This window comes from Balaenoptera ricei, chromosome 20 (assembly GCF_028023285.1).
Source record: "Balaenoptera ricei isolate mBalRic1 chromosome 20, mBalRic1.hap2, whole genome shotgun sequence".
Taxonomy (NCBI): domain Eukaryota; kingdom Metazoa; phylum Chordata; class Mammalia; order Artiodactyla; family Balaenopteridae; genus Balaenoptera; species Balaenoptera ricei.
In genome coordinates this window covers 7,415,012-7,428,886 of record NC_082658.1, presented here as the reverse complement: position 1 = coordinate 7,428,886, position 13,875 = coordinate 7,415,012, and the positions used below count along the sequence as shown (strand labels likewise).

The window sequence follows — 13,875 nt, the reverse complement described above, 5'->3', positions numbered from 1 at the left end:
CATCAGTAAGATTTTAGTTTTTGTTTTTTCTGACTACAAAAGCAATACATGCTTATAGTAAAGACAATGAAAACACAGTTGAGGTGTATGGTACAGAAAGGAAAAATATTCTGTGAACTCGCTTGCAGAGGTAATCATTGTTAACCTTTTGAATTTTTTTTTTTTTTTTAGCACACACTGATATATTATTTTATGGAAGTATGATAAACTAATTTTTCTGCAGTTTTTTAAAAAACTTGATAATAATGTATCTTGGTACTTATATAGAAAGATATTTCTTGTTATGCTCATGGATATTGATCAGGGATACATGTATTTTGCACATGGTATTTGTGTCACTATTTTAGTGAGATAAATCTGGGACGTGGCATTGCTTGTCCAAGGGTATGTATTTTAAATTTGTCAATAGGTGCTGTAAAATTACTCTCCAAAAACATTGAACTAATTAATTCCCTGATAGAGTGTGGGCTCTGTGGTGATTTTATTTTTATAATCAAGTAGTAAGCATATTGTTAGGCATATAGTAGCTGTTCAAAATGTTAATTTAATAAACGTTGGATAAAGAGTCTGAGAATCTCTTTATCCATAGTATCGCAGAGACTAGATGTTATAAATCTTTAAAAAATTTGACAATTAGCAGGTGAAAGAAATCTCATTATTCTAATTTGCCGTTTTTTTGTTTGTTTCGGTTTTTTTGGCTGCGCCATGTAGCTTGGGGGATTTCAGCTCCCCAACCAGGGACTGAACCCGGGCCATGGCAGTGTAAACCTTAATTTGCTATTTTTAATAATGAAGACAAACATCTAATATGTTTTAAGTAGAGTCACGCTTTAACTTAATTTGAGTGACTTAATGTCAGGCTCTGTCTAAAGCACTTCATATATGTCTATTATCTATATTACCTAATTCAATGCTCAGTGAATCTTATGAAGTTGGTGATTTTATACCCATTTTACAGATGAGAAAACTGAGGCTTGTTTAAAAGCCTTGCCCAAAATTATAGCTGGTAAGCATCAAGGTCATTACTTGAACTTGGGTCAGCCTGCCTTTACAAACTATGCGGGCTTAACACTAAGCTATACTGGCCCAGTAAAGCATACTGGCCCAGTAAAGTGTCGCGTATTTTATTTTCTGTGAATTTTGGGAAGAAGAGAGTTGAATGGAAGACAGAAAATAAAATCCTACAAATACCTTTAGGAGATTGCAGTTTACGGTACAGTGCGTATTGCTTTAAATGAACAGTTCAAGCTGCACTTGCCTTGTTAAAATTCTCTGCTTGTGATGGGCTGCAGGGTGTGTGCTGGTAACAGTTCAGACATACTGTGTCATCAGGCTTCAGGGTTAAATGTACTCCCAGCCCATTTTCTTGAGAAATTTACAGCAACATCTACTCTGTTAAAAACATTATACATTGTGTCCACTTTCAGATTTCTTTCTTTTTAAGTAATTAATGCGGTGTATGTGATAGAATTTTTTTGTCTTTAATGAAACACACCCTTTGGAATTTCTTTAGCCTGCATGTTTTTCGGTGGATAGCCTAATAACCTGGCCTCCTCTGGTTTTCTCTGTGAGATGCTAATTTTTACTTGGCACCACCGCAAAAGTAGTGATTGGTTGGTTTTCATTCCTATTAAACTGTATCTTACAAAGCAATTGTTACTTGAAACGTGATTTTCAAGAATGTTGTCTGTTTAAGTTTTCTCTAGGAAACCTGAGGTAGATAAGTTGAGTAACAGCAGGAGAGCAAATGTTGAAAACTCTTGGTTTTTATGATCTGGCTGTTCAGTCACACTGCAGCTGTCTGGAATCATGAATGACATAGAAGTTTATGCCCTGTTACTGCATAGTACCTTGACAGTGACAGTGCTTTAGGTTTCTGTCTGATTTCTGTTTTTCAAAAATGAAACTTTTGAAGTTTTTTGGATCTGTGCAATTATTCTTCAACTTCCCATCATTGATACATAGTCCCAACAATCAGACCTGAAGACCAGTGAAAATAAATGGTCAGGTCAGGGTATGGAAAATATTGATAGGCGTGTAGCGGAGATTTTGGAGCAGCTGTAAAAAGTTTTAAATAGGTACACACTGGAAAGTAGGCAAAAAAGGAGAAACAGTTATTAATTCCGGGAAAAATTGAAGGATTGTACTAGAAAGGAAGGTTGGTTATCATACATTATTTGAATCACCAGTGAACAGTGTTTCGTAATGTAATAACTACTGCTTAAACCGGAATATGTGGCATTACTGGGATGGGGCAAGGCAGAATTGGCAGGGGCGGAACAGCTAAGTCCTCATCTTTCAATTGATAGGTGATGGCTGGAATAAATTAAGAAACAGCAGTAGAAGGGTGTTATTTAGAAATACTGTGAGTAAACATAAAGAGAAAGCTAAAAACAAAATTGAGGGTGATTGCTTGGAGTAGGGATCTGCTGTTTTTCATAAGCCTTTTAATGCTCTGACTTTTAAAATTATGTATATGGATTCATTTGATAAATAAGTAACTGTGGTGAGTATAAGTAAAGGGTGTTTAAGGACACACGAAAATACTGAGACTAATCTTGTTTTTTTTTTTTTTCAATTTGCTGGGACTCTTTTTGCTTTCCTGTTTTAGAGCCAGCACAACACAGGATACCCTAGGTATGGCCTGATAGAATGAATAAACGTTGGTTTAGTTTATTAGTTTACCTGCAGTGGAATGTTTGGCCTTCAGAATTCGGCTGAAGGACTTTTTATTACCAGGTGATTCTTTCCTCCTTGGTAATACTCATTTCCCTCTAACCTTAGTATTCCCAGCTGGTTTACTCCTTAGTCCTTTTGTAACTATGCTTGATTAATGCCCCAGTTGTTAACTTTAGAACAGAAGAATAATCACTCGTGCCCCTCAAATGAGTTCTCTGTTAGGTGGTAATTATCCACCAAAGGGTGTCACTATAAATAATCTGTCCCCGTTCTGCCAGTGTCAGTGTTGTTTTCTGCTTTTACTTAGCCTGTATGAAAACAGTGACCGACAAAAGAAGAATGGGGCTTCGTTTTCCTTTAGTTACGCGAGGTCTAGGATGTGTCCCATATTCAGGGCTCGAGACTCTTCACTTCCGCAGTGATTGTACTGCCCAGGTTCACCATCACCTGGTATACTACCTAAGGGTTATTACAGAATCTTTGCCTGCAAAATGCAGTTTGAATCAGTCTAGTACTCCCCTGGCTCCGAGAAAAGCACCTGTTCTCAGGGGTAACTGTGAGAGGCTTCTGTTTGGCTTTTGGGCGGTAGCTAAGATTCTGAAAAAGGGATTGCTTTCAAGTGCAGATTAGGAGTTCAACCTTGCTCCATAGGCTAGTTAGGAATAATGCAGAGGCTGCTTTTGGAATGCTGAACCTTAGACGTCTATTTTCAAGGGCTTTTGGGGCCCCCGAAGTCTTGGGGGTCTTCGAGGGAGGGGGAGCCTTCTGCACGAGCAGGTCTCCACCCACCAAAGGCTCTGAGCTGGATATCCTTTCTCTGGTCACCTGAGCTTGCCAATCACAGTTGGCAAGTGGAGAGGGAGAGTTGCCTATGCTGAGAGTAGCAAACTGAATAAGAAAGTAGTTCCTAGGGTCAGTTTCTTCCACTTTCCTAGGGGCAGACCAAGGTTTAGTTTCTGAGAACAGTTAAAGCAGCTCAGGACCAAAGCCCACATTGCTGGCTTTTGACTGTGGATATAGGACCCAACATTTTCAAAACACCAGAAAGGTTGGCAGGGAGAAAGGAGGGAGAGAGGCCTATATAACTGAGAAAAGTAGGGTGCCATCCCGAGGGCGAGGGCTTTCTTTACGTGGATTGCATTTCGTGCCTGGAGAAGAGCGTGAGGGGCGAGGGAGGAAAGGCGGAGACCGATCGGACTCCAGCCGGTTCCTGCACACTGAGCACACCCAGCGGGAGGGAAGAGGAAGTGTGTTCTGGAATAGCTCGAGCAGCTGCCGTCATTGGCCGGCAGGCCTGTCAGTTGCCTGGGGGCCGAGGCTGGAAAGAGGAAGGAGGAGCTCAGGGCTCCTGCCTGGAAGGGAGGGAGGAGGGCTGAGCCAGGCCGAGCCAGGGGGCGTGGGGGCTGGGACGGCAGGCCGACTGGCAGGGCGGGGCTGCCTTCGATCTGGCCACTTCTCTCAATCATTGCTCTTCTGATTCAGGGTGGCATTGTGTGTCCCGGCGTGCAGGAGCGAGTCCCAGCTGAGAGGCGAGGCTGAGCCCAGAGCACTGGGTTGCTTCAGCAGGGAAGACTCCCTTCCCCCCTGCTTCAGGCTGCTGAGCCCTGAGCCCCGCTCAGAATGGAAGCCATCGCCAAATATGACTTCAAAGCCACCGCAGACGACGAGCTGAGCTTCAAAAGGGGGGACATCCTCAAGGTAAGTGTTGATGCCCAGCAAACGCTCAGATGGCTTCTCCTTGTACTCACCTGCCTTCTTGTGCCCTGATAACACACAAAGAAGCTGTGCTTGTTCTTTTTTCATTGCCCACTTTTAACATTTACCATCCTGTGTGATTTGGAGAGCTAGATGCTGAGTAGAATATCAAACATGACTTCAGAGGGTTGGTGTGATGTGTGGTCTTTAACTGCCTTTGTGTGAATGCCTTGAGCTTTTCTGTGCTTGTTGATATTGGTAATTCAAGTAAAGTCAGAGCAATATGATTATAGTAAGGAAGCGTATGAGTAGATTGGGTTACCTAATCTACTAGAGTTTTATAAAAAAAAAAAATGAGAGGATTTTTTTGAAAGACCCAAACTTGAAGTATTTTTGTAAAAGCACTCAATTAGTCTTATCTTACGTAGTCAAAAGATTTTTGCATTCTGGAATGTGATCCTAGTAGGTTAGAAATTAATTTCCCCTAGTTTAGAGAGGTGGTTGGAAGTACGTGCCAAAACTCATTAAAGAACCTCAGTGTATTCTTATTCTTTGTGAAACAGCTAATGGAGTTCTAAATAACAAGGTTCAACTTGTTGTTGTACCAGTCAGATTTCGACTTTCTTAAACTTGAGGAGCAGTTACCCCATATTAAACTGTGATTACCCCATATTAAACTGTGATTGCACCAAAGAAACCTGCTGACAGTTTAAAAATAAGCTTCCTTACGGTTTGCAGCTCATTTTGAGCCCCACTGTTTACATGAGGTTCGCCTTCCACCTGGCACGTGTTAATTATGTTGTTTACCCAATTAACTGGAGCAGCTTGCTCTTTTGGATATGTAATTTATTTTTACATGGGTGGGTGTTATCAAATAGTGTACCAACTCTGAGAAAAACCTGAAATTTAATGTTTGAGTCTTCACTGTGTCTCAAGTTTTGACTTTTTTCCTCTAAACCTGATTGTTGGAATTTGCCATCCATTTGTTTACTACTCTTGAATGAAATTATTAGGATTTTATAAAGAAGAAGGAAGTGGAAATACAGAAATATGATTCTTTATAAAAGGACTAGTGACTATTGTTTTTAAGTTTTGCAGACCTATGGAGAGTTATTATTTTGTTCACTGCCCAAGGTGTAGAGTTCTGCTCCGAAGTTACCTGCACAGTAGTTTTTGTAATGTTAGAAATGTAGGTCGTACTTCATGGAAGGTGATAAAGAGCCCTTTAAGGAGAAGGAAACTCTGTGAGGTGTTTTTTTTTTTTTTAACATCTTTATTGGAGTATAATTGCTTTACAATGGTGTGTTAGTTTCTGCTTTATAACAAAGTGAATCAGTTATACATATGTTCCCATATCTCTTCCCTCTTGCGTCTCCCTCCCTCCCACCCTCCGTGTCCCACCCCTCTAGGTGGTCACAAAGCACCAAGCTGATCTCCCTGTGCTATGCGGCTGCTTCCCACTAGCTATCTATTTTACATTTGGTAGTGTATATATGTCCATGTCACTCTCTCACTTTGTCACAGCTTCCCCTTCCCCCTCCCCATATCCTCAAGTCCATTCTCTAGTAGGTCTGTGTCTTTATTCCCGTCTTGTCCCTAGGTTCTTCATGACCTTTTTTTTTTTTTCTTAGATTCCATATATATGTGTAAGCATATGGTATTTGTTTTTCTCTTTCTGACTTACTTCACTCTGTATGACAGACTCTGGGTCCATCCACCTCACTACCAATAACTCAATTTCGTTTCTTTTTATGGCTGAGTAATATTCCATTGTATATATGTACCACATCTTCTTTATCCATTCATCTGTTGATGGACACTTAGGTTGCTTCCATGTCCTGGCTATTGTAAACTGAGGTGCAGTGAACCTTTTGGTACATGACTCTTTGTTTTTTTTGTTTTGGTTTTTTTTGTTTGTTTTTTTGGACTCTTTTTGAATTATGGTTTTCTCAGGGTATATGCCCAGTAGTGGGATTGCTGGGTCGTATGGTAGTTCTATTTTTAGTTTTTTAAGGAACCTCCATACTGGTCTCCATAGTGGCTGTATCAATTTACATTCCCGCCAACAGTGCAAGAGTGTTCCCTTTTCTCCACCCTCTCTCCAGCATTTATTGTTTCTAGATTTTTTGATGATGGCCATTCTGACCAGTGTAAGATGATATCTCATTGTAGTTTTGATTTGCATTTCTCTAATGATTAGTGATGTTGAGCATCCTTTCATGTGTTTGTTGGCAATCTGTATATCTTCTTTGGAGAAATGTCTATTTAGGGCTTCTGCCCATTTTTGGATTGGGTTGTTTGTTTTTTTGATATTGAGCTGCGTGAGCTGCTTGTAAATTTTGGAGATTAATCCTTTGTCAGTTGCTTCATTTGCAAATATTTTCTCCCATTCTGAGGTGTGTGAGCTTTTTGACCGTATTCTCAAAGTCAGCACTAAATTAATCATCAGAAAGCAGACAGAACCAGCTATAGGTTTTAGAGAGAAATACATCATCTGTTTCTATTTCTTTAGCTAGAAATCAGCAATCATAACTTAGACTGCTAAATTACTCTGTATCATTGATGTACTGAGGAGATAATTTGATGTTTTCTTAGATGATTACTATTTTCAGCAGATAACCTGCTCCTGATATCATAATAAGATTGGTTACTCAGATAAAGGGAAAAAAAAAAAGATTGGCTACTCAAGTAGCCACATTTGTCACTTGTACAAAAATGCTTTGGGGCCAAGCTTGGGGGTTTTTTTGGTTGGTTTGTTTACTGAAATACAAATTAGATTTCTCCATTAAGCTTACCCTAGAAACTTGAAACTTGAGCCTGGAAGTTCATACTAAGTCTATCCAGTTGCACATTTAGCACTAAAGCAACAAATCAAAACAAAACTGTGAACTTTGAGGTCTGTTTTAAAGAATTTTTAGACAAGAACTTTCCCTGTTTACTACCACTAAAGTTAGTCTTGGACCATGATCATTTTATAAGTTCTCCACCTTAAATTGGTAAACTTCTTGAACAAGTGTAATATCCTTCTTTCCCATCCTACAGTTAGGATGATACTGTTTAATTTCCCCCAGAAATTTTTATGATGGGAGAGAAAGTGAATCAGAGTGCTCACATTTACTTTCAGATTTTCTTTGGGGAGGGAGAAACATACATATATTTGGTTCTTTCCAGGTTGGCAGATAACTGGCATATGAAGTCATAATGCCATTATTGCTTTTGAATGGTGGCCGTTAGCTGTTTGTTAGTAATCTTGTGGCTTTACTCTAAAAAGAGTGATGATACAGTAGTTGCCCTTTGTCTCATAATTCTGTGAAACAGCTGAGTGAAGAGGAGGGACATTGCTTTGTCTTAAGCGCTATTAGTTAAAAAAAAAAAAAAAAAAAAAAAGGCAGCATTTTCTTCTTTGATTATTCAGGGAGTAACTGGCTTCATTTGAGTGGCTCTGATTTGATTTGCTCACTCTTTAGGTTGGTAGTTGTGAGCCAAATCATGTTTTGAAGTGTCCAGAAAGCATTGACCAGTTTCCCTCGATTGAAATATGGATATATTTACTCTCTGTTGATAAAACAGACATGTGCACGTGGGTACTGAGTACATTTTATTTGAAGATAATGAAATAGAAAGGGGCTCAGCCCTCTGCCTATGACCAGGTTCAGAAGGATTACACCCTCTCACTGTCTTGGAGTTCCTGGTTAACTTTTGCTGAATGTTGACTCGTGTCCCCCAGCAGACCACTTCCTTACTCTCTGTCCACATGTTGACTTGTACTGCCCTGAGAAGAGAGAACAAATTAAAAACATCTCACTGGAAGCTGTAAATAGAACTTAATGCTTGGATATATCTGCCTTTGTTAATTTCCCTCTTATAAAAGCTTGTGTTTTTCTTGGGGAGGGGCGGGGAGGGCACTGGGGCTAGGTATGGAAGAAATTGCTCTTCTTTTGCAGTTTCAGGCCTTAGGTGGGTGAAATGAACCTAAATTTCCCCACCATTGTAGGGCAGCCTTGAGATAGCCCCAGGGGTTCTCCACTGAAAATGAGGCCCCTGAATACTCTGCCCTAGGCACACAAAACGCCTGAGCTTACCTAAAAGTTGCGTCTGCCATCTAGGGGCTTCTGTACATGTATTGATATTTCAGACAGTGCTGCATAGGAATGAAGAGACTGTTTTGAGCTCTCAAACCTGTGCTCATTGCGTTCTGTAGCCGGGTTGTTATTTTCTATCAAGACAGACCTTAGACTCTAGAAGAGAACCAACAGTAGATCATCTCAATATCTTTTTCTCTGTCTGGCACGAACTTCCTTTACCAGTTTCCTAAACTGCTTTAGAACTAGGTCTTGGGTTCAGTGCTGATGACACTATTTTACTGTTACATTTACAGAGCGTCTCCTTGAGCCACATCCTGGGGTAAGTTGCCTTGAGAGTTAGGGGAGAAATAGAAGATGTACTTTCTCCCTTCAGGAACTCTAAAATCAAATAAGAGAAGTGAGGTTAGTATGTGAAACAGTATGTGACAGTGTGTAAAATTAGAGGATCTTTATTTTTTTAATAAATTTATTTATTTTATTTATTTATTTTTGGCTGCATTGTGTCTTCGTTGCTGCACACGGGCTTTCTCTAGTTGCGGCGAGCGGGGGCTACTCTTCATTGCACTTCGCAGGCTTCTCATTGCGGTGGCTTCTCTTGTTGCAGAGCACGGGCTCTAGGCACGCGGGCTTCAGTAGTTGTGGCACATGGGCTCAGTAGTTGTGGCTTGTGGGCTCTAGAGCACAGGCTCAGTAGTTGTGCCACATGGGCTTAGTTGCTCTGCGGCGTGTGGGATCTTCCCGGACCAGGGCTTGAACCCGTGTCCCCTGCAATGGCAGGCGGATTCTTAACCACTGCGCCACCAGGGAAGCCCTAGAGGATCTTTAGAACAGGAAAAGACTTTCTTATTTTACAGGTGAGGAAATGGTGGCCCATGGAGGTTAATGATCTATCCAAGATCACAGCTATTAGTACTTAGTGCTGAACTGGTATTTAACAGAATGCTGAAGTTGTGTTACACACTGTAACTGCCAGTGTAATTTTGAAGGGAAGAGATTGGTAAGAGCCGAAGTCCGAGAAAGCTGTGTGGAAGAGGCATGACTTGGACTGGACCTTGTGAAGACCAGGACAGGGCTAGGTGAGGAGAAGGGAGGGGCGGGGGCTGTGCTTGTTGTGTTTGAGACAGAAATGCTAGAATAAGGTTATAGGCTGTGACGGAGTGGAAAATAAGGTAGAACTGGAGCCAGATAAGAAAAACCCAGTAAGAGTTTGATCTTGTCCTTAAGCCTCTGAAGGTTATTAGCTGATGAAGAAAGTGTCCTGTGTGTATAGTGGATTGCAAGGAGGGAAGCCTGGAGTCCCAGCCTGGCAGGTTCCAGTAATCAGGTTGTGAGATGAGTGCCTGTACAGGTATAGGAGACTAGGAATGAAGGACAGGGGGTGCTTTGAGGAAAAGAAAAAATAACGGGATTTCTGCCTGTCAGCTGGGGGTATTTGAATAAGTCTCCTGTGTAACTGAGAAAAGAACGTCCATTGAGTATGCTCCTGAGAGCCAGGAATGTGAACTAGAGTGTGATTGGTTACAGTTTTCACAACAGCTCTAAGTCCTGAATTTCAGTACATGAGTCTCATTTCAGGTGTTTGAACTATCAAACCTAAAAAATAAGAGGTTGGGGTGGGGTTTTTCTTCACTATTTCAAAGTACTGGTATCAGTATACTTTTTGAAGTATTTCTTTGCCTATTGATAAGAATTGTTATCAATCTTGTTAACTAAACTCAGAATATTGCATTTAATCTTTAAGAATGAGGACAGTTTGAGTTCTCTTACAACATAATTTGTTTGCCTTTCATCATATTCATTTCCCCCCTGTCATCTGAATGGACTGTTTCCAAATAGGTGCTAAGAATGAACTTTCGGTTCCTGTCCAAGACTCCTTTGGGGGTGGAGGGGGTTTGCTGGCTGAAGACCAGTCATCCCTGTTTGGAGAAAGAAATGTCTAAGGAAATGCACCATTCCTTTGGGGTCTTCAGTTTTCACCTCTGTGAGCCATTATAGTTAAGTCATCATTGAATAGCTACTATTTATGAAGCATTTAATATATGCCACAAAGTTATACATGATTTCTAATTTTGGGCATCAAAAGGTTGGCATTATTAGCCCCATCTTATGGGTGCAGAAGTTAAGTAACAGGCTCAGGTTCACACATCTAGTAAGAGGCAAAGCTGGGATTTGATCTTAGGCCTGGCTGCAGTGCTCCCCCTACAGTACATTAATGCCCCTGTTAACTGTCAGGTATGAGTAAACCAGAAATAGAAGCTTATCTGCAGTCCTGAGTTGCTCACCTGCCAGGTATGGACAGCTGTCCTATGGCACTGCTTCTGCATAGTGACGTATTGGATATCCTATCTAAGTAAGCTGAGGTTAATAATAAAAGAAATGAAGGGGGAAAAAAAAGGTCATTTCGCCTTTCGGATTAGCAAAGATGATAAAGACTGACCCCACCCTCTCTTGGCCAGGGTGTGGGGAAATGGGTACTGTCACCTCCTGCCAGTGGAGGTTTGTACGAATACAGTTGGTCTTTTTGAACATGGCTTGGTGATAACGTATTAGACCATAAAATGACCCAGCGGTTCCACTTTCAAGAATTCAATCTAAGAAAATTCACAAACAAGTTTTTTTAAATGTAGACATAGGGATGTTTATTTCAGTGAATCTGTGTGCCACCTAGAAATTTCTGCAATTAAGTTATGAAATATCATTTCCAAGATGTTAAAAGGTGTAAAAATAGGCATCTTCGAATCCATGGAGTTACCGTATTAGGGAAAAAAAACGTTAAGTAGCCCATCAGTGGGAGGCTACGTAAACAGATTATGGTGCCTGTAAAGTGGGATACTGTGAAGATGTTAACGTTGATGTAAAACTATATCAATACAGTATATGTGTTGCTCAGACCAGTGTTTATGGATCCTCTATTAAAAAGTGAAAATGTATCTGATTTATTGAGTTCTTAGTATGTCTGTGCACTAAGCTAAGTATTTTACTTGTATTTTCTTTTAATCCTCACAATAATCCTATTAAGACAGATGCTATTATCCCCAATTTACTGATCAGGAACCTGAGGCTTATGTTAAGTCACTTGCCCAAGTTCACATTCAAATCCAAGCCGGTTAAGTCCAGATTCCATGTTCTTAACCACTACCCCGTGGGGCTTTTTTGTACCCAAATGAGGTCAGACGAGGGAGGGGGCACGAGCCCATTTAGGGAAAATTGCTATCTATTTCTATTTGCTTATTAAATACATAGACTTCTTTCTGAATGATCCCCTAAAAGGTAATAGTTATCTCCAAGGAGCTGGATTTCAGGTGATTCTTACTTCTTTTTTGTTCTTTTTTTACATTACTTTAATTAATCTATCAGTTTTATTAAGTCAATACAGTTTTATTCAAATGGTAAGTAGTTAACATTTTGCATGTTTTACCTTGATGGATATTCTAGGAAGTTAAAGTGCTCTGGTCAGGGGTTGGTTGGTTGTGTATTTTTAATGACTGAGGTTTAACCTGCCTTTAGGCTAAAGTCCACTGTGCCTATGTTCAGAGGCGTAAAACTTAGAGACCTTTTAAAAAGTGACTCACAACACCTTTTGGAGGAAAATCTTGGTCTTTTTGGCAGATACTTCCTCTGTTTTACCTCCTAGTGGATGTGGAATGAGAGACACCTGTGGTATTGTGGTAAAGAACGTGCTCCAGGGCTAGACCCACCTTCTTCTTCTGGCAGATCTGGCCTTTTGGTCTTGGGAAGCTGACTCTCCTTTGGTTCTCCAGTCCTCAAAATGGGAACAATAGCATCTACCTTCCTAGAGTCACAGTGAGGATTAGAAGAACTAATACGTTAGTTAGTGTGCTTAAAGCAGTGACGCGTAAAGTAGATAGTAATGCTACCTGCCACTAGTTTTATTAATGTTATTCAGACGCACAACTTTGATAAGAGGATGTCAGTCCTACTGCTGGCTCAGGTAACTGTTAAGTCACATGACTCGACACAGAAAACTGGCCGGGTGCTTGTCCTGATACTACCTCAAACTCAGAACTGTGCAAACTTTGTCCCAAAGCTTAGCAGAAAGCATGGTATTGATGGAGGATTTTGTGAAAGACAAGTAGTTTCTCCATTCTTAAAAGTCTTTGGCCCTCTCTCAGGGTTAAACCTGAAAGCAAAGAGGTGGGTAACTGCACAGTGTCCTATTGGGGACCTCACTTTTGTATATTTCTTGGGCTGAATGGAGCTTTGGGATTATGCTGTTGGCAAATATTAAGAAGTGATAGAAGAAACAGCCTTAGGAAAAATTCGTTGCTGTATTTACTCTAAGGATATTAAGGAGTCTTTCATTATTATGTGTCCTCAGGGAGGACCTGTGGGAGAACCGTTCTCTCTGGTCTTGACACCTAGAATAGGCGTATTTCCCCTTCAAACAACTTTTTTAAATCTTAAGGATGCTATAAATAATGCTTTGATATGTTTCCTTCTTTATCTTGTAGGAAAGCTTAGAGCAGTCGCTCTTATACTTTCTGTCCTAATATTTTTGTTGAAACAGGTAGTAATTATTAGTGGTAAATAAAGTTTTTCTCACCCTAACAATGGCTTTGATTTTTAACTAATTTATTTATTCTTTAGTTTAACAGCAGACTTTTAAAATCTAGGTTTAGCAAAATGGCAAAGCCTTTTGTAGTACTTTGCCTTTGAAAAAATACAAAAAACATCAGTTTAGTTTTTTTTTTTTAATATAAATTTATTTATTTATTTTTGGCAGTGTTGGGTCTTCGTTTCTGTGCGAGGGCTTTCTCTAGTTGCGGCGAGCGGGGGCCACTCTTCATCGCGGTGCGCAGGCCTCTCACTGTCACGGCCTCTCTTGTTGTGGAGCACAGGCTCCAGACACGCAGGCTCAGTAGTTGTGGCTCACGGACCTAGTTGCTCCGTGGCACGTGGGATCTTCCCAGACCAGGGCTCGAACCCGTGTCCCCTGCATTGGCAGGCAGATTCTCAACCACTGCGCCACCAGGGAAGCCCCCAGTTTAGTTTTAAAGTGAGAGGAAATGCATTTTGGACCTTAAAACTGTAGACTTCACAGAGAACAAGAAAGCAGTGTGTGTTTTCAGTCAGAATATTGATCATTGCATGTCTTTGTGTCATTATTTCATAGATCTTTTATTTTCCTAGATAAATATGTATGGTTTGAAATGGATTGCTAGAGGAAAAAGAATATATTTACAACATTTTATCTTTTTGGTTTCATTGGGTCTTTGTTGCTGTGTGCGGGCTTTCTCCAGTTGTGGCGAGCGGGGGCTACTCTTCTTTGTGGTGCGCGGGCTTCTCATTGCGGTGGCTTCTCTGTTGCGGAGCACACGCGCGGGCTTCCGTAGTTGTGGCTCACGGGCTCTAGAGTGCAGGCTCAGTAGTTGTGGCGCACAGGCTTAGTTGCTCC

The 13,875-nt window shown here is 40.7% G+C and overlaps 1 protein-coding gene across 1 annotated transcript in view; it reads left to right on the top strand.

Annotated features, from left to right (window-relative positions):
• GRB2 (growth factor receptor bound protein 2) overlaps positions 1-13,875 on the top strand; it is a 68,936-nt gene that overhangs the window by 3,149 nt on the left and 51,912 nt on the right. Inside the window, exon 2 of the mRNA XM_059907451.1 lies at positions 4,162-4,377. Coding sequence (XP_059763434.1) covers positions 4,300-4,377 — 78 coding nt within the window. The 5' untranslated portion in view covers positions 4,162-4,299. The remainder of the gene's footprint in view (positions 1-4,161; positions 4,378-13,875) is intronic.